Source organism: Lytechinus variegatus, chromosome 4 (genome assembly GCF_018143015.1).
Source record: "Lytechinus variegatus isolate NC3 chromosome 4, Lvar_3.0, whole genome shotgun sequence".
NCBI lineage: Eukaryota > Metazoa > Echinodermata > Echinoidea > Temnopleuroida > Toxopneustidae > Lytechinus > Lytechinus variegatus.
Window position 1 is genome coordinate 37,676,188 of NC_054743.1, and position 21,870 is coordinate 37,698,057.

Consider the following 21,870-nt stretch of genomic DNA (forward strand, 5'->3'; position numbering starts at 1 on the left):
TTTGTTCTGTTGAAAATGAAAAAACAAAAACAAATTGAAAATTAAAATAAACTGGGAGACTAACTCAACCCAGGCAAAGAAACGAAGAGAAGTCTGGTAACTTTTATTTTTTGAAATAACTACCTGGGTTTTTTTTTCAATTATATTTTTCAACGTATAGGCTTTAATTTAGTCCAGACTATACAGTGCGTATCAAAAAAAACGGGACAGATTTAAAAAGTCTATAAAATTTTTGTTTCAAATAATGATGTCTATATTTTGGTGTTAATAGATGCTCTAAGATCTTATCTTTGAAATGCAATTTAAAAAAATAAATTTTATTCATGCTTGAGCGAACACGGGACGTTTTTGTTGGGGGTTCAAAAAGAGGCTTGCGCCAGAATTGCGGAATCTGTGTAATACAATGATCAGACTTCTTGCTAATCAGATTTCCTCTTTACCTTTTCATTATCTGTGCCACAATTTTCGAATTATGCTCTCAAATTTCATTTACAAATTTATTTATTTAATTGAATTATTTTGTTTTTTCATTTAAACTTCTCTTACCTTTTAATTTTCCTTCATAAGTAACTGAGAAAAGAAATTTTTTTGTCAACCCAAGCAAGAAGATTTGAATGATTAATTGGGGAACTTGTGATTATTAAAATCGTTTTATTATGTGAAACAAATAATGTTATGTACCTTTAAAAGACATGAATCTATTTATCAATGGGTCATTAATTCCTTGACCAAGTTTAATTGCTTGACAGGAAACACAGGAAGGGATTCATGTCTTTCAATGGCAATGGTGTATTGAGTCAAATTTGAAGGAGCTAGATATGGCAGATCAGGTAAAATGTATTAAAAAGTTGTGAGTGGGCGAAGTGAGCACGCAAATATTCCCACTTTTTTAATTACAATATCAAATTTTGTGATAGATTTTGACATAATATTCAGAAAATATCATATTTTACTTTCTATCTTTCCTTTTATTTCCTGTCCACTTTTTTTCTTGGTCATGATTTTTTCAATGGGGGGGGGGGAGCAACCTGAGCGCCCACCCATCTGTGTTGCTTTGTTCAAAAGGCACCATAATCTTTGTAGCACATAATGAAATCCATGCTCTCACATAATTCGGTTGAAAAAAAATAATTTTAGCTTGAAGAAGGAATATTCAAAGCTAACAGAGAGCATATTAAAAAGAAATAACAGAATAATTCAAGCAAATAAATAGATATGAAAATGAATTTTGACCGCATGATTTGAAAATTATGGCAAAGATAATGAAAAGGTAAAGAGGAAGTCTGCTAATAAGCAAGAAGTCCGATCATCATATTACTCATATTCTGCAATTCTGGCGCAAGCCTCTTTTTGAACCCCCAATAAAAACGTCCCGTGTTCGCTCAAGCATGAACGAAACTAAAATTTTTTAATAGCATTTGAAAGACCAGACCTTATAGCACCTATTAACACCAAAATAAAGACATAATGATTTGAAACTAAAATTTTATAGACTTTTCAAATCTGTCCCGTTTTTTTGATACGCACTGTATAGGTCCATATAGAATATGGACCAAACCTTATTTTTCAATGTATGCAGTGCTTTTTTAAAATGGTTTCTTGTCAATTCGAGTGTGCTAATTCCAAATCTGTATATGATGCCACTACCAATATTTATTTTCTTGATATTTAAAATGGCCGCCAGAGACCCCTGTATATACAGCATGAATGGGGAAACTGAAATTCACAAAAGTGAGCGCTAAAATGTATGTAATTGCGATCTGTGGGTGAAAACTGTCTGAAAACATGGTTGTGGGAAATTGCACTTTTATTTTACAAATGGCTGCCATACGTCCCTAACTATATCATGATCAATAGTTTCTTGGGTATATAAAAAGAGGCAATGATATGAGGAAGGGCACCTAAGAAGGCAAAGGGGCACTCTCTAACGGCATGAAACGGGTCCTTTTCAGGTATAAAAGTGGCACAGAACACGTTTGTGAGGGGCACTTTTCTTGGGTGAAAAAGGGGCACTGATTCGAGAAAGGGCATTTACCAGAAGGCAATGGGGAACTTGCTCACAGTTAAAACGGGTCATCGACAGGTGATAGGGGCACAGTTCACGTTCGTGATTTCAATTAATAAAATACAAAATAACGAGTTATAGGGACGTGACATCATCTTCATAAAGGATAAGAAGATAGATAAATATATAGAAAAAAAAGAAGAAGGACAAGAAGAAGAAGAGGAAGAAAGAAGCAGAAGAAGGAGGAGAAGAAGAAGAATAGGAAGAAGAAGAAGAAGAAGAAGAAGAGGAAGAAGAAGAAGAAAAGGAAGAAGTAGAAAGAAGGAGAAGACGAAGAAGAAGATGAAGAAGAAAGAAGAAGGACGGGACAAGATCTAACTATAGTGATCATTAAAAGTCCATCCCAGGAAAATGCTGACTTGAATAAATAGAGAAAAATCAAAGTAGCATATAGTGCTGAAAAATTTCATCAAAATCGGATGGATATAAGAAAGTTATGACATTTAAACTTTCGCTTAATTTTCACATAACAGTGATATGCACATTCTAAGACGATGAGGTCCATCACTCACTATTTCTTTTGGTTTTGTTGTTTGAATTATACAATATTTCACTTTTTTATAGATTTGACAATAATGACCAAATTGAATGAACCATATAGTATTAAACAACGCTAATTCCACATGTTCAGGAAGGAATTAATCGTTGTATCACTTAACAATGAGGAGAAAATTAGAATATTTCATATAATAAAATACAAAAGGAATAGTGAATGGATGACAACATTAGTCTTGTTTGCTTACCGATTAGGGTGTACATATAACTGTTTTGTGAAATCAAGCGAAACTATAAAATGTGATAACTTTCTTATTTTAGATCAGATTTTGATGAAATTTTCAGTGTTATGCTTTTTCTCTTTATTCAAATCAACTTTTTGTTGGGGTGGTGGACTTGTCCTTTAACGTAGATGGCGTTAACATACATTCAGAAATCTCTTTCTCTCGCGATGGCCTCCCTCATTCTCAGACGTCCCTTGAATATTTTTGTGAACTACAATGCTCGTAATAACATCAAACAAAACATTCAGATGACATTACGTCGTCATGCAGCTACTGACACCAAAGCAGCAGCAGAGTCAAAGAAAATTGAGTTAACATGGGTGCAGTATTTCATGAGGTAATTACATAGATTTTCAGCAAGTTTTTTTCATATCGGTCCCATACGTTACGAAACATGTTGGTCTAGAATCGTTAACAAGTTACCACGAACATGAATGATGACGAACTAATTCAACTGTCACTCACACAACATGCGAGGTTAGTAATACTAATACTAACCTCGCACAGCGCATGTGATTTCATAGTGGACTTTGACGTTTTCATTCATCACACGAATGTGAGGAAATAAAACACGCCAAACCTTTCAATATTTCTCCACTATTAATCTTGATCGTACATGTATATGATTATTTTAAGTTAGGGCCTAGGCCTAAATGGAATTGGAAATTATTTATTAAAGTGTTTTTATCACTTACCTCCAAACACTAGTTGTCCCCGACCATTTGCCATACAGCAAAAGGTAGGGGATGGGACTAGTGGTACGTGAGGCGTAGATCTACTTTGAAAAATTAAAAAGTAAGAGAGATTGACTTACCAGTCTTTCCACCCGAACCAAACGATCTTCCTTCCGTTGTTGCTGCGATGTAAGCTGCAACCGATGTTATATTGTCATTTATTTGAAGGCTCTTCGAGAAATCGTTGGAATGTATGAGGAAATTTTTCATGGTCTTCAGCAGCGCATAGACTTCTACGTAAAGACGTAAAGGAAAACACGCCCTCTTGTGCTCAATTAAAGAAAGCTAACGGAAGCGACCACACCACTGACATCTACAGAGCTGTATAAAACTGCTTCTCTCCACAGATACCTTTTTCCGGTCATGCCGGTGATGCTTCTATTTCGGATCTTCTTCTTTCCTTGGTTGGCAACCAGTCAGGATTGACTATTTTGGCCACAGCTTTTGTTCATTTCCAGTAGCTTATTATATATTTTTTTTTCCATTCCTTTTTTCCTTCTCTCTCTTTTAATTTTTTTTTTCTTTTTTTTTCGTCCTTTTCTTTTCTGTTATTTTCTTTTTTTTTCCTTTTTCATGTAATTTTTTTCTTTTCTTTTTGTCTTCTCTTTTTTTTCTTCTTTTTTTTCATTTCTTTTTTTTTCTGTTTCCTTTGCTTTTCTTATTTTTCTTCTTTTTTTTCTTTTTTTATTCTTTTTATTTTTCTTTTCTTTTCTTTTCTCTTTTCTTTTCTTTTTATTTCTTTTTCTTTCCCTTCCTTTTTTAAAAATTAATTTATTTTTCTTTTGTATGCATTCTGATTCTTGCAGCATATTGGATTTTCTTCTGCTACAGTAAGCTGCAACAGAAAAGGCAAAAGTAAACTGGATTTGTGGCCTGATAAAACTCCAGGCTTCGGGAAACCGAAACTAAAGTATATGGGATGAAAGTGCAAAAATCAAACGAAAACAAAACAAACTAAAGTATATGGGATGAAAGTGCAAAAATCAAACAAAAACAAACAAAAACAAAACAAAAACAAAACTTGAAAATAGAACTAAACAAACCAACAGATAAACAACGGAAATTCTCTCTTCATCCTTGTCTCCTTTCTGTCCCCCTGAGAAATCGCCAAATTAAAGAAACTCGGATAATTAGCCATTCCTCCTTATTCAGACTTTATATAGTCGTTTCGTTCTGAGAACGAAATGGACCAGTGCAGATTGGGTTTCTACCTTAGTACTCTTTTATAAGAGATCCATTATTTTTTGGGAGGTTGAAAGATTTGTTTCTGTAAGTAGCATGGCCCTTTCTATTATATATTTGGGACATTCGAAATGCTCAACTGTTTCAAATTTGTTAGGCCTACATGTATCACAAAGATCCGTGGGGTGTATATTAAGTCTTTTTAAATCATAGTAGTCCTATTACACCAAAACGGAGTCTGTGGATAATGGTTTCGTGGAATCTAATTAGGGAACAAAATATCAACCGATATTATGACTAGTCTACTCTCCAAGAGTATTGGGTATTTTTCTGACTAAATAAACCGATGCCATTGGGAATTACACACACTCACATTTTTGGCGGCGTAAAGCCATATTTTGGTATGTATCCAACTTTTCCTTCTTAAATCTCTTAGATATATGTTTCTTGATAAACATTCTCCATATTTTTTTTTTCAATTTTAGTGGAGGGGACATATGGAAGTCTTGCCCTGATTACACATGCAGGCTTGCACTGACACACTACCGTCGGTGAATGGGGATTATAGTAAAATGTCAGAAATTGTTAAATAAATCTCCAGAAACAACGGTTATTCCTATCTAGGTTATGATATAACCTTGTTCTCAGTTACATCTCCATGTGTGGCAAAATAAGGTTGACAATGTTTGGCTTATTTTCTCTTTTTCTTTTGGACAAACGCTTGATTTTTTTACACTGTCAGTTTCCATTACAGCTTTTCATTATATAACTCGGATCTTAAGTAAATTTTATTCTTTAAATAATTTTTTTCTTTATCAAAAATAGTGCTTGAAAAATGAAAAATTTCTTGCCGTATTACTTTTAACCAATAGAGGGCATACACAAAAATATGCCAAAAATTCAAGTTTTTGGGCGCTCTGGTCAATACAAAAATAACTTACTAATGAAAATATAATTGCAACTGTATAGAAATTAATAATTTTGCCCACAAAAATGGTATTTCAGTGATTTTTTTTAAGCATTGACATACCATGTAGTCCTACCTGTAGATTCCCCATAGGCAGGATGGTAGCAGTGAACCAGTGACTTAATGGAACATTTGGTGCGAGTTCAAAGAAAATCGAAGGGGGTCGGATGACAAATTGTCTGAAAATTGTTTGATTTGATATGGATTGACCCATGAAATATTGTTTTGCACACCTTTAGGTCACATGATCATGGTCAATTAAAAGGTAATTTTGGGTCAATGGACATAGTATTTTTATTGTCATATGAGTGTGAATTATTAAATACCTGTTTTCAAAGTCAGCATGGAAAACAAGTGAATAGTTGGAGGTTTCCATCCATGTAAGCACTGAGTAAATGTAACTGCCATTTCTTCTGGAAATAATAAGAAAATTCAAATTCATATTCTGAAAAGCAGAAAAATCAACCAGTCTTTCTGTACAAACATATTGGTTCACAACGCTTCTAACACAACATGACGTCACAGTCTTTAGGCCAGGGGAAAGCGCGAAGAAGCTTTGTGTTGAACCCTGTCAATTTGAGTGTGTCTTAAAGAGAAATTCCAGTAGTTGCAGTAAACACTGATTTCATGAGAAAGTCTGTAAAACAAGGCTTAATTGTCAGTATATCATCGAGGATCTAGATCTGGTACAGTTAAAGTAACTGAATTTGTGAAATCTTGAAATCTACGCTGAAAAATGTTCACACCGAACTATCCCCAACACAGATAAGCGCACGTGGGACAATGTCTAATTATTGCTTAGGGCGTCGGCCCCGACGCTCTACCCGAATCTTGTGCTTATTTGCTGATTTCTCAGCAATTACGCAATATCTTCCAGAATCCTTTGGCACATGCGTTTTATTTATACAAACAGACACTTTGGTGGTCATTTCATTGGATTCTGTACGAACTCATTTTGATATCGTTACCAAAACTAGCATTTACCTTTAAGCAAAATACTCAGCTGTCAAGCGGTGAATATACATTTTTGTAGGCCTACTATGTAGCTTCTATATTTTTCATTTGTCAATCTCACTTTTACTTTATCTTTTGTCTGGGTCTTTAAGATTGCTGACCCATACCCAGTGAAAGCGAACGTATTTGGCAAGATAGCTATTTTATCAGTGCACTCACTGTGCAACGTACTTAATGCACTTTAAACTCAATGTAAAAGAAAGTAGTTGCAGCAAATAATTATTTTATGAGAAAGTCTTTAAATCAAGGTTAATGGCCACCATCATAGATCTAGATCTGGTGCATTGAAATAAAATCTGTGAAATCACGATCTTATCTGGAAACCAATGATTCTGATGATCACTAACACGATAAGACATTTGTGGGACAGTATGGATATTTCTTGGAAAATATCTGTTATTTTATCAAAATTCATGCTTATTTTGCTCATTTCTCAGCAATTACACAGCTTTTCACCACAGCAATTAGGCACAATTCATTAACACAAACACTTGGGTGGTCATTTTATCGGATTCTGTTCGAACTCATTTTTAGATCATTAGCACATCTGGCATTTATCTGTAAATAGAGGTGGTCTATATAATATATGAATAGACAGCAGAATCAGCTGAATAGGCCTACAAATAAGAAAATTACTTTTACTATTACCATTCTCGACTTGGAACTTTTCATTTAGTCCCCCTCTAAATCGTTTTTTTGCCGCACTGTCCCATTTTCAACTGATTTTCTTTAAAAAAACGTGTGTCAATCAGGACAACATTCTGCCTCAAATGAGATATGTAAAACTTGATTCTGAAATATCACCAATTTTTTTCTACCCCTTTGTAGCTCACCATTAAAGGGGAAGTTCACCCTGACAAAAAGTTTATTGTAAGAATAGCAGAAAAAATGATAAAAAATATTGCCGAAGGTTTGAGAAAAATTCATCAAATAATTAAAAAGTTATTAGAATTTCAATTATTTGATTTGTGACGTCATATGCGAGCAGCATTCCTACATGTAGCGAATGGTAAAAAATCAATGAAATGTCATTTTCTCGGAAAATTGAGAATAGTTTTCACTGTACCTTTTGTATATCAATAAACAAATCATTTCACACCCGATCATGAAAAGAAAACAAAATTAAGTCATCAGGAACCATGCAAAATTTGGAATTCAATGCATTTTATATTACATAACACATGAGGCAGCTGCTCGTTTATGACGTCACAAATCCAAAACTTTGAACTCTAATAACTTTCTTACTCTTTAATGGATTTTCCTCAAACCTTCACCAATTTTTTTACTATTTTTTCTGCTATTTTTACAACAAAGTTTTCTTCAGGGTGAACTTCCCCTTTAAGTCATGATGTTACAATAAAGTCTGAATGTACATATAAGTCCATATTCAGTTATTCACCAGGGGTGGTATTCTGAAAGCTCAATTAGCGCTCAATTAGCATTTTGGTATTCTGAAAAGTCACTTAAGTGCTCCTTTCCTTATTTGGCAGGGTTGCGTTGCGCGCACTTAAAATAGTACGCGTTATGACCGCGCGAAGACTTAATTCAGTAGTTACGAGACTTTTGGTATTCTGAAAAGTCTCATAGCGCTCAATTAACGGACTGTCCAGTGGGAAAAGATAATGGTGATAAGAGGTCCATTAAGTCTCATCATATCTTGATAAACATGCTAAATGTGGCTTTCATTTCGTATAAATATCATCAAATCGGTTTGATACTGCGACCAAAATTAGGAGGAAGGAAGAGAATAAAGGAGAGAGGTATAAAAATGGAATAGAATAAAGGGGGAGAAGGTGGTATAACGAAACAAGTAAAATAAGGAATATGGACTATATTTGGTAATAAAGAAATTAGAAAAGAGGGAAAAGGGAGACAAAAATTGTGCACTTATAGAGGAAATATAACTATTATTTTTCTATATTTTCTTTTATTATTAGCATCATAATCTATTTTGTTTTTGCACATTGACAATAGTGAGATCGCCAAATCAAGGTGCGAGATGCAGCAATGTTCAGGGGTGAATTAAATCTTTTCTTTCTGACAATGAAAAAATAAGCATAGACCCCTTTAGTATTTAAAAGAATATAGAATGAAATACAAAAGAAAAAACATAGTGAGTGATATGCCATCGTTTTCCCTTTTTTTTAAATTATGCTTGTTTGATTTTTAAAAATATTTGTATTAAAATCAGCTTTTTGTTGGAGAAGATTTCTCATATCAAAGAAAAGTATGTAGTTTGTAAAATAAGTAGGAATTAAGTTAAAGAAGAACCCCCCCCCCATCATGGCCCCGGCCCGAGAAAGAGGCAAATAAAATATTGTAAAAAAAAAAGAGAGAGAGAGAAAAAAAAAAAGAAAGCTACAAATGGATTCAAATAGGGGGATGTGAAAATCAGAACACGTTCGGAAAAAAAAAAGAAAAGCACAAAGGTACAATAAATGAGAGAGAAAGGGAAAAGACAACAGTTAAATTCAACAACATAACGAACTTCTAATCTCTGATGCAAACTATGCTTTTAGCATTATTTTTCAGCAAAAATTCTTTGTATCAAGATCGTGTGCAGTGCACCTGCAGCAGCCGGGCGCTGCAAGCCTGCAAAGTGAAGAGACACTGCGCGCTAGGAGAAAATTTTACGTTGTAAGAGCGCATTTGATTGGCTAATTCGGCTCAGTAGGGGAGTGGCCTAAAGGGAGTTAATTGAGCGCTAATAGAGTTTTCAGAATACGAATTTGGAGGTACATTAGCGCTCCATTAAATGGGTAACTTAAAAGGAGATTTAAGTGGAAACTTAAGAGACTTTTCAGAATACCTCCCCAGGTCTAGATTACGTACTAGGGGCCTGTAACACAATGCTTTGCAATAATCGTAGAACATTTATCTCGATTGATGGCATTGACTGCAATGTACAATCAATTGTGAAAATCAAGTGTACGAATTGATCTCTAAGCTTTGTGTTCCGGGCCCCAGATTAGCTTCTTAGAAGTCAAATTTATCCTTTAGATTTCTGTGGTCCCTAATGATTACACTCATAAAATGCAGACTTGCCTGAACAAAGACCCAGGGGGGGGGTGGGGCACTCACATCTATTGGTGGTACGGGAACATGCCACTTTGATAACCCCTTTTTCAGACCTAATTTTCAGTTCCCTAGATACTCCGAATGAAAAAAATTTCCGTTCAGAAGATGAGCGCCTTGCTCTCAAGACCCCGTGTTACGAAACATCTCAATTCCCAAGCCCTGTCTAAATGGTCCACCGGGAGCACTGCAAAGGTTTCAGCTGCACGCACGGCACGCATGCTAGCGCCCACATGCACAGCGCCAACCCGCACCACCGTATACCTACATGTACATGTAGAACAGTTCCGGGATCCCGCTCTGTAGACCCTATTTTTCACAAAGCCTGGTTATATTATTAGCTCCTAAGGCCCCTTTTATTACCCTTGTAGTCGGTTCCTTAGACACTCATTTCAAGGTTTCGTGAGGCACACCCCATCAAAATAAAATTCAAAGCCCCCCCCCCCTCCGAGACCATATCAAAGACCTACAGTATATGACTGAATAGTGTACTACATTTACAGTGGTCGTTAAAAAGAAAACTCTTTTTATGTACAATGTACATTCTATGAGACAAAAATCCATCAGGTTATTTGTGTACGTGGAATTTGTTTGTACATCTTTCAAGCAGACATGATACTTTAAAAGTGAAAGACTGTTTTGTCGGGTCATGGGCTCCGGGCTCCGGGCTCCCTTTAATTTATTATATGTAAAATTCAGGTAAACTTGTCCAAGTCAGCCTTTCATTTATAACTTTATAAAGTCAAATATTTGCCCAATTCAAAGCAATTTTTTCTTGGTCCCAAAAGGTTCAACTTACATTGTAGGCGAAGTTAAGTGTTTAAGCTGTCGATTTCTGATAACGCAGTATTTATTGTTAGACTTCATCAGCTGAAATATTTTCAATGTATGTATCATCTTTTCTTTTCTTCTATGACTTGTTGCATTGTGGATTACTCACGTGACTGTGCAATGGTTTCTTTACGATGGCTTTCAGTACGGTAAGTACATTCATATTTTCTTGGTCGTAATACGGAACACCATTATTAACCATTATGATAATGCATTTTGCAAATGTTTAACTTGTACATCAATGCCCGTTTTGAGAAAAAAAAAACAATTGAGGTTTGATACTAGAGAGAAAGCTCAGACAAGCATAACACTGAAAATTCACCAAAATCTGATGTAAATTATACAGATTTAAGTTGTGAAGTGTTAGCATTTGATTATTTTCTCAAAAAGTTATTGCATACATCGAATGCAAATCCTACCCAGGGGGATGTTTCACGAAGACTCAGAGTCGCACTTAAATGACTGGCGAACTGGGGTCATGGAAGAGACTACCCCCCTCCCATCAGAGTCGTGCTTGGAATAGCAAGTACAGTACAAATCGGATATTTATTCCACTTTGCAATTAATACATCAGAACAATGTCTCTATCCTGACTGTAGTTGTCTGCACACAATATGCTTGGGTGTGTGCACTTTATCCACCCTGGCTAGTAAGGTGTATGCCAATTAAATTTAGGGTAAATGAAATAAAACTATTAATGTTCTTTTCTCTATATAGATAATACACCTCTATTACAGTGTCAGAATTTTATGTGGAAAAGTTAATACCTTTCTAAAAAAAATCTTTTTTTTTCAAAAAAAGGGTACTATATGATGAGAAATGTTCATATTTTGTTAAAATCATTAAAATATGAAAAAATTATTGATAGTCATAAAGGTGCAGTAAGATTGGAGTAGTTCAGTAAAATTTGCATTATCACATAGGAGTCAATATGATTAGAGTATCAGTAACCATAAAATAATAAATCATGAAATTCCGTGGTTACTGTGTATTCTGTTTATTGAGCATTCATGCATGTAGTTCAATATAATTTGCATTGCAATTATTGAACCTTTCATGAGTAAGAAGGTCATAAAGCCATGTTAGGTTTTAAAAACCCAAACAGTGTACATGTACTTGTAAGCAAACTGAATCATTTGTCTTTTAATAATAGCTGGTTACTCCTTTAACTAGTCCTATGTAGGCATGTTTTGTGTATTATGCAGCCAGCCATGCATGACATTTCCTTGTAAAAGACATTCTCCTAATAGATCATTACAGGTCATCGATGGAGCTCATTTTGGTGGAATTTGTGTTGCTTTCTTCTGCTTTTATGAGCAAATGAGCAGTTGAGTTTTAAGCCAAGTCCACCCTCAAAATAGGTGGTTTCAAACCGCCTCGATCACAAGAATCCCCGTTAAATTACGAGAACTTTTTTAGGCTGAAAAATACCCATTATTCCTGCATTCACACCGCCCTGAAACATACCCCTTCGGGATAAGTTCCTGAAGTTACGAGCATGCGGAGTATGGTCTGATAAGCAGGCAAGGCTCGAGATTCAAAATCACTAGCCCAGCAGCCACCCACGGCGCCGCACCCAACGACACGCTGGGCTAAAAGTACCCGTAATTTGCTTTCACATCGCCAAAATACCTGCGACCTTGGAAAAATCCCCGCGAAAGTTCTCGTAATTTCGCCAAGTACCTACTATTTAGCGGTTATTTTCTTCAGGGATATTACGCGTAGTTTGCTTTCACATTACCAAAATACCTGGTATTTTCTGATCGGGGTAAATTTTCAGATCAGAGAATACCTGGAACTGACGAACTTCGAGGTGGTCTGAAACCACCTAATATGTTGGTTTCAGTATACATGAAATTTGAACAAGCAAAATAATGGAAACTTCATGATAAGATTTTACATGTAACTCTGATCTGCTTTCAACTGTCTTCATAGTTTTTCAAAACAATTATCTTTCATGAATATGACCAGCACTTATTCAAATGATTCAGCTGATGATATCAGTGTCACACTTTATTTCATTTTTTTTCTCCGTGAAATTTCAAGAATTAAAAAGTGAAAATTTGTCCGACTCAGGTGGGAAGTTTGTGTATTTCAGAGTTTAAAAGAAATTATAAGAAATATGTGTAAAATACAGTTATATTAGGAAATATTAAAGAGTTGTTTTTTCCATTTCATTTTATGTGATGGGTCGTATAGATTGACAACAGGAAACAAAAGTATGATTTCTTGTAAAAGGGCAAAATTTGCCTTTGGTTTAATCTAAGCCCGGCTAGACACATTTTCTCAGAGCAGGACTAGTGTTTTTCTTGAAAAGTTGGCATGTTTTTTATAACATAGTAGAAAAAAATTAAAGGGAAATGAAACCTTTGGAACAAGTATTCTTGTGTCGAAACAAAAAAATCGAAGAATAAGAACAAAGAAAGTTTGAGAAATATCTGAAAAAAAATGAGAAAGTTATTATGAGCATTTGAATATTGCAATCACTAATGCTATGGAGATCCTCCCATTGGCATGCGACAAGGATGTGTGATGTCACATGTGAACAACTTTCCTTTGATAGACTATAAAATGCCCTCAAAATGTCTCTTTTTGCTTTTTCTTATGGTGATACAAACTCTTTATCCATGATGTATTCTTTAAAAATCTGTATTACATGCTCTATAGAAAGAACACATGATCTACTTATAGATGTGATAAAAGAGGTAATTTAAGTGAAATATATACCAAAGTAATGGGCAAAGTTGTTCACAGGTGACATCTCACATCTTTGTCGCATTGCCAATTTGAGGATCTCCATAGCATTAGTGATCACAATATTCAAATGCTCATAACTTTCTCATTATTTGTCTGATTTTTCTCAAACTTTCGTTGATCTGTTTCTTTGATTTTTCTGTTTTTACACAAGCTATCTCGTTCCAAAGGTTTCATTCTCCTTTAATTTCTTTAAAATGTAAACACATTAAGATTTCAACTTTGGTGAACTCATATTTTACTTGATTCCTTTTGTTAAAATAGGTATTTAGTTGAATTCATGCATATCTATGTACATGTAGGGGGAGTGAGTAGTCTGCCTGCACAAATTGGTTTTTACATCATAGTGGATAATGTAGAGACTGAAGATGTTAGACTAGATTCTCGAGACCCGACTGTTGTACATTGGCCCAAATTCACAAAGGTGGTTTTGAAAACCCACGGTTGAATCCATGGTTTATGTAGATTTCTTGCATAAATTATGCTTAATTTAGCGCGTATTGGACACATGTATTAAAAAATATCAAATGCTAATGCATGCTTCTGTCACAGTGCGCCAAATCGATGCCTGTTACCATGGTTAGATGCTATATTATTCTGGAGTCCACTGTTTTTATTCATGAGTCCACTCTTCAAACAGTGGACTCATGAATAAAATACATGTACATGTAGCTAACCATGGTAACAGGCGTAAATTTGGCGCACTGTGACAAAATCGCGCATCAGCATTGGACATTTTTTATAAATGCGCCTGATACGAGCTATATTCAGCGTAATTTATACAGGATATCTTCATAAACCATGGATTCAACTGTGGGTTTTCTTTTCAAAACCACCTTTGAGAATTTGTGCCATAAGAATGTAATCTCCATCTTAGGAGTTTTCGGTGCACAGCAGATTCCAGAACACAGTAAATGTATTGAAAATGCCTGTCAAATGACAAAGAACAGCTGGGAGGTCTTTGTCTAAAATTAGTGAAGAAGAACATCACCTTTGTCCTGTGAAAATTTTGGGGTGACAGAAAATTGCAAATGATAATTTGTCATTTTTCCAGAATCCATAATGAAAACCTCTGATTTTGATCCACCAAGTTTTTGATAAATACCAGTACACTACCAGTCACAATTAATTCCTTGAGTACCTGTTTCAACCAGAGAACAAGAGATTTGGTCCACTGATTGTATCGTTCTCTGGTTGAAACAGGTACAGTAGACAAAGAATTGTGGCTGGTACTGTACTTCTTGATTGTTCATTGTCACAAAAGGCATTTGAAATTATACTTCATGTAATTTCTCAAATTTGACATTTTAAACAAATTTTGTATTTGATGTCAAATTTGAGTCTTCTTGAGGGGGGGGGGGGGATTGTAATCGAGTTTCTGTGACATCACCAGCCTCTCCATATATGCCAACCAGACCGTTACTGTTAGAACTAATCCACTTCTTGAATAGAGATCAGATCAGTAGAGGTATTATCATTGGTATGAGGAAGTACTTGTACATGCTTTCAAATTCAAGCCATTGTCTGATATTTAATAACAAACAGGTCCCTCCTAAATACATGTACAAGCACTACACTTGTAGTGATTGGTTCCATGACATTTGCTCAGGTGACAATCGCTCCGCTGCAAATCAAACACATTAATGACATGACCAACTTCAACCCTTAATTTAACAACAAACCCTATCCTAAGCCTTACCCTAAACCCAATGTAAAACCCGGTTGCAACCTTAACCTTATTTATATCTTAAAGGACAAGTCCACCCCAACAAAAACTTGATATGAATATAAAGAGAAAAATTCAACAAGCATAACACTGAAAATTTCATCAAAATCGGATGTAAAATAAGAAAGTTATGACATTTCAAAGTTTCGCTTATTTTTAACAAAATAGTTATATGAACGAGCCAGTTACATCCAAATGAGAGAGTCGATGATGTCACTCACTCACTATTTCTTTTGTTTTTTATTGTTTGAATTATACAATATTTCAATTTTTACGAATTTGACGATTAGGACCTCCTTGCCCAAAGCGCAAAATGTTAAAAGAATGGAATTCCTCGTGTTCAATGAGGAATGAAACATCATTTCACATGACAATGACGAAAAAATAAAAATATTTCATATTTCATATAATAAAATACAAAAGAAATAGTGAGTGAGTGATGTCATCAGTTCCTCATTTGCATACCGACCGAGATGTGCATATAACTGTTTTGTGAAATGAAGCAAAACTTTAAAATGCCATAACTTTCTTATTTTACATCCGATTTTGATGAAATTTTCAGTGTTATGCTTGTTGAATTTTTCTCTTTTTATTCATATCAAGTTTTTGTTGGGGTGGACTTGTCCTTTAATTGATGAAATAAAGTCAGGAGCAATTGTTGCCAGAGCTAATCATGTGTGTCAGTGTAGTGATCTTGGCACACAGCCAAATTATATATCAGACATGCACAATTACACATTTTCATATTTTAGGCCCATTCCCCCATAAAAAAAGGAGTTTGGCAAGGAGCATTTTAGCAAGGTATTGTGTGAATTAAATATTAAGCCAAACACAGAGATAAAAAAAAATACACTCTACCCCCAGTTCACAGATCTCGATTGTGTTTTTTTTTTTAAAGTTCATGAATTAATGATATTATGATAATGTTTAATTTGTTATAATTAACAGTCCTCATGATTGATACAATATATTAGTCAGATATTAAGTCTTATGTTCTTTGACGCAATGCAGGGACAAAATTTTCAGTTTAAAAAAATGGTCTTTGCCAAACTGAAAACCTGTAATTTTGTTTCAAAGTTGATCTACCATAAAAAATCCATTTTGTCATACATGTAGATAATGGAAACACAGTTTCTGTTTTGCAAGGGTAAACCAATGAATTTTCACATGAAAAGTATAAAAAAAAATCATAAACAGACTCTCAATTTCTGATTTACAGGTGAACGGAAAATCACTGTCCTAATGCATTCTTATCTACTGACATATTAACCCTTTGTTGTTTCTGTTTCTTTCTTTACATAACTTTCCAACAGCATTTCTGGGGTCCTGGTAAGTACATGTAAATTAGTAAACGTTATTAGCTAAATATGTATTGTTCAGCTAATATGTCCCAGGTACATTGTAGAACTAGATCCTCTCACGACCCACTTTGATAAATCCAAATGAACGGAAATGGACCGGAGATAGAACCTTCACTTTTGCACCCTCGATTGAATGGAACAAAATCCCTCTCACATTAAGACAATCCCCAACTGTTGAATCTTTTAAGAAGTCCCTATAAACTTTTTTGTTCTAGGCAATTGCCTTCATTTTATACAAGTGGCATTCTGTTTTTGTTTTGTTTTATTGTTTGTATGAATTTGAAATTGTAAGCACTTTGGGCCATTTGGGAAAAGCGTGTTATAAATATTGGGTATCATTACATGTATTATTGTTTGAAGTTCATCAGATTTTCTACAAAAGTTAACTACATGGTGTAGTGGTAGGAAAATAAACTTTACATTTCTTTTCAAAATCCAATACATGTAAGTTATGTAGATTTCTTTTTTAGAAAATTATTTTCACTTGTACATTTAAAGTTGAGTATCCAATGAAAATTTGTATACGTGACCAGTTTTTTCAAAATATTAATTTAGATATAGTACTCTAAACTCCCCTTTTGTTTCTGCAAATATACTGTATTTTAAATTTATATGTTGTGATTTTCCTAATTAAAGTTGATATTTGAAGACTGTTTGTTGTCTGTTAAATTTCAGTTGCCAACTGGGGTATACCTCTCGCCGCCTTAGCTGATATGAAAAGAGATCCTGAGATTATCAGTCCGAGGATGACAGCAGGTGGGCTCAATTATGATATTGATGGTGGTGATGATGGAGATGATGGTGACTGGTGGTAATGGTGGTAGTGGTGGTGGGGGTGATGGTGGTGGTGATATTGATGCTGGTGGTAATGATGATGATGATGGTAATGGTGATATTCATGTTGATGATAATTATGATGAGGCTAATGATGATGATGATGATGATGATATTGATGATGATGATGATGATGAGCTGATGATGATGATGATGTGATGATGATGATGATAATAGTGATGGCATTGATAATGATGGTAATGATGGTTATAATGATGAACGTGGTGAGTGGTGGCAAAAAAATAAATAAGTAAAGATACTCCTTCCACAACACATACTCTTGTTTGCTAACTTTGTTCTCCTTGTCTGTTTAAAACTCACCATCTTTCCATCTACAATACATGAATGTAGTTCCTCTTCATAGCTTTTCATGCATCTAATTAATGTTTTTTTATTTTTTAATCTTGGACTTCTCTTTGTTTTTTTTATTTCATCAGCTCTATGTGTGTATTCTGCTCTCTTCATGCGATTTGCTTACATGGTAAATCCCCGTAACTGGCTCCTCTTTGCCTGCCATTTCACCAATGAGGGCGCTCAATTAGTACAACTCGGTAGATATGTCAACTATGCAAGGTAAATTATTTATTACAAATTTTCATCAATCTCTTTCAGAAGGGTCTGGTATACTAGGGCTCCATACTAACCTTTTTTTTCGTGCTGGTCCAACTTGTTCAAATCGGACCAGTAGATACCAAATTTTTCAATTTTACTGGTCCGAACCTAATATTTACCAGTCCCCCAAACTAAAGAAAAACATTTAAAAGTTTATTTTGCGGTCTTTTATTGCTTATTGTTACCTCCCCCAAAACACAAATCCACCAGGGCATAGTACAGACACAATTCATGAGAGTCATTTATCAATTTTACAGAACCATTTTTATAAGTTCCAAAGAGAAAAAACTATCATTTGTATAAGTTTGATATATTTCTTTTACTGGTCATGGTGGACCAGTAAGATTGGATTTCGGAAAATTACTGGCCAGAGAGCAGTCTGGCCAGTCTGGAACCGTTGGACCTGTGCCAGTGTTGTGCGCTGGGTATACTCAACATACTCCCTATGTGAAAAAAAGGGGGGGGGGGCTTGGGGGACCACAGGCCCATCAAAATCTTTGCCTCATTACGCCATCGAGGGTGGGGGAGATAAAACAGAGCAAGGCCTGTTCAATAATGATTAATCAGAACCGAGTTCCTTTTGAGTGTCCTCTTGCTGATTCTTCATTAAATTAATATTTGGCAAGGAGACCCCTTCCCCTTAATGGTACCATCTAGCGCCCTTGCACTGCAGTTAAAACAGCTGTTCGAACAATTTTTATAAAAAGTTAGAAGTGGACAGTAGTTGCATCCCTTATTAGACAAAAACATTGCTAGAAACTAAAAAGAACATTACAAGTATTGCTTTTAATAGACAATGGTCCATTATTTGGGAGGTATACAATTATGCTAAAAAGTTAGTGCGCCCCACCAGAAAATGAACTTTTTTAAAAGTATTCAATTTCTGCCATCCTCTAGATATTTAATTGTGAAGTCAGGTGATAAAATGTTACATTCAATGAAATGTATTTCTCTGGGCTTGATGGACATTGTAGTGTTGTTGTCTACATTCAACACTTGGCATGAAGGAGTGCATTTTCTGGTGGGGGTTCACCAATTTTTTAGTACCTTTGTACATGTTCAATGAAAGTGCTCAATAAAGGACATTTATCTAGTATACTCCCATTACAAAGCAATTTCCTGGTTCCTGGTCTTCCTTATGTCTATTGATTTCTTTCACCTTGATATCAGAACATGCCATTATTACCATTCCATAGGCTTTAGATACCTGGGAGGTAGTGGGGGTTCTCTATGTAATTGTAAACAAACATAAACAAAAAATATGAATTTTATCATAATCGTACAAGAATATTGTTATCGTTGGTAGAACCTTATTTTATGCACATTTTGTGTAATGAATTCAGAAAGTGATTTACGCAAACACTGGTCTGTTGTGCAGTAGGGGGCAGTCATGGGGTTTGTAGCCAGCCCTTTACCCCCCCCCATTTTTCAAATCCTACATTTACATACATATTTCAAATTGTCGTCATAATCTACCCAAAGTTCCTTTTTGAAGGGTGAAATAATGTGACTGGTTTGGTGTGATTTTTATCTGCACTTTACGTATGATACACCAAAATTGTTGATGGCACCATCCTTTTAAGGGGGGGGGGGGGTGTACATTTCAATTCAGAAGTAATTACTTATATGTTTTTTTAATGTTGATAATAACACATATGTTTATATTAGCTCACATGCAAACCTGTCCCTTTCAAGTACTTTTGTTTATTCTTTCTTTCCTTCCTGATCTGAAACAATTGTTGAAATTATAGGCACTAAAATCCATAATAAAAATAGACTAAACTTTGCTTTTTGACTGATTTATTGTCTACTTTTCAAACTACAAATGAATAGATTAGATAGTATGTAAATGGGCGTAGGTTTTGATTTATTAGAGTGAAATCATTCTTAAAGTGGTAATTAATAGTGATATATAATTTCCTGGTTTGAAAGTTAAACAAAACTTATTTTGGGCCTTCTTTCTCTCCCTCTCCTTTGTTTTCCTTTCAGGAGTAAAAAGCCATCAAAGTGACAGACACGTCTTCTCAAGTAGGCTATATTTTTAGATAAATGATACCTTCTGAAAATATTTTATATATTATAAATACATGAATTACACAGACTAAATTTATACTCCTTCACTACATGTATTTCATTGTTATTTGAGTCTGGTTGTCAGATAAGAGGTGTTGTGTTTAAATGCAATAACAATGATATTTTATCTTGTATTTATCCACTATTTATCAACTATTTTGATGTGCCATCTCGTGAGAAAACTATTTTTGTAGGGTAGCTCTATAGTGGTAGTTTAGAGTGGCATAATGTCCCTTCTGAAATGCAAACTTGAAATGTAATAATTTACAAACTTTGTATAGCTGTAAAGGTCTATTTTTTCATTGAAAGTGAGATTACCAATGATTTTCCCCATTAGTGTTGTAAATTAATCTGTGGGATCTTCACAGGGTATGTATTTCTAGATATCATTCCACTAGATGCCTAAATAAACACTCACTGAGTTTTCACTATTGGTACCAGTTGCAAGAAAACAGAAAAGCATAGTTGCAGTTAAATAATTCTTTATGAAAGACACCTTTGATGATTTTACCACTCTCATTGTAAACTTTGCATCCAAACTCTGGAGTTCTAGATTGGAAAAAAAATGGTATAATATATTTGTTAGTAATATAGTTTTATTCATTAAAGTGCAGGATCTTGTTTTTCTTTTCTTCAGTGTGTGCATACACTAGGGGTCTATCATGTACTTGGTTATCTATGCAGTAGTAGGCAATGATGTGCATTTGTGATAGAAAGGCCTGGTACCACTGGCTGACGGATCCCTGGGGGGGGGGGGGGGGCACTTCCATTGACGAGTGGATACCATGCGCAACAATAGGGTCTCGGAAAGCACCCTAAACATGTATTTCCATATTTTGAAAATGCATCCCTTAACGAGTATTGGCGTGTGAAACCCTACCCTTAACCGGGCACTTAACAAGTATTGGAAACAAAACAATACTCTTGGCAAGTATTTCCTGAAATGAGCCCCTAAACAAATACAGCGATATTTCATTGTTATGTCACGGGTCCGTCGGTCGTAGGAAGTTTACACATCATTAATTTTGGGTTTGATACAGCCCCACACCTTGCCCAAGTTTGACTCTAAACACGTTTGGGGCAAAAAGGACATCCTTTAAATAAAACATTTTAATTTTGTTTTATCATCCCCGCAAATTCGACCCTAAACACGTAATTTCCATATTCTGAAAATGCACCCCTTAACAAGTATTGGCGTGTGAAGCCCTACCCTTAACAAGTTTTGGAAACAAAACGATACTCTTGGCAAATATTCCCTGAAATGAACCCCTAAACAAGTACAGGACGGTTTTATTATTACGGGTCCTTCGGTCGTCGGCTTCACAGTAGTTTGGTTTAGTACGATCCCACCTTCTACACGAAGTGTTGGGGCAAAAAGGACATCCTTTATAAAACATTTTAATTTTGTTTTATCATCCCCGCAAATTCGACCCTAAACACGTAGCTTTCCTAGTGAAATAGATACTCTTTTTTCATTATTTTTGTGTTTTTGACACCCTTATCACGTTACGTACGTAACATGTCCTCTTGAAAAGACATCCTTTTACGTGTTTTTTGGGTCGCGCATGGTATCCACTCGTCAATATAAGTGGCCCACCCCGTGCGACGGATACAAAACGTATTCATAACGGATAAAGTGGACAAGGGAAATTCCGGGGTGGCTCCATCTGTTTTCATCCTCTCCCAGACAATGGACAAAATGGGCAAACAATGAGATCACACTGGACGGATGCTTCAATGGATATAGAGCGTATGAAACACATATATGCAAAGTGTACACAACAGATACATAACATTTTCCAACGGATGGCAAGATTCTTTTCTGTTTTACATCCTCTCTGAATCCGTAAGTGCAGTGGGACC

General features: G+C 35.1%; 1 protein-coding gene across 1 annotated transcript; it reads left to right on the plus strand.

Annotated features, from left to right (window-relative positions):
* The first annotated feature begins 2,964 nt into the window (after positions 1-2,964).
* On the plus strand, positions 2,965-20,556 carry LOC121413984 (mitochondrial pyruvate carrier 1-like). Its single transcript, XM_041607017.1, has 6 exons — positions 2,965-3,181; positions 10,793-10,796; positions 16,441-16,456; positions 17,164-17,244; positions 17,760-17,895; positions 19,924-20,556. The coding sequence occupies exons 1-6, from the start codon at positions 2,973-2,975 to the stop codon at positions 19,943-19,945; spliced, it is 468 nt and encodes a 155-aa protein (XP_041462951.1). The 5' UTR covers positions 2,965-2,972; the 3' UTR covers positions 19,946-20,556.
* Positions 20,557-21,870: the final 1,314 nt, after the last annotated feature.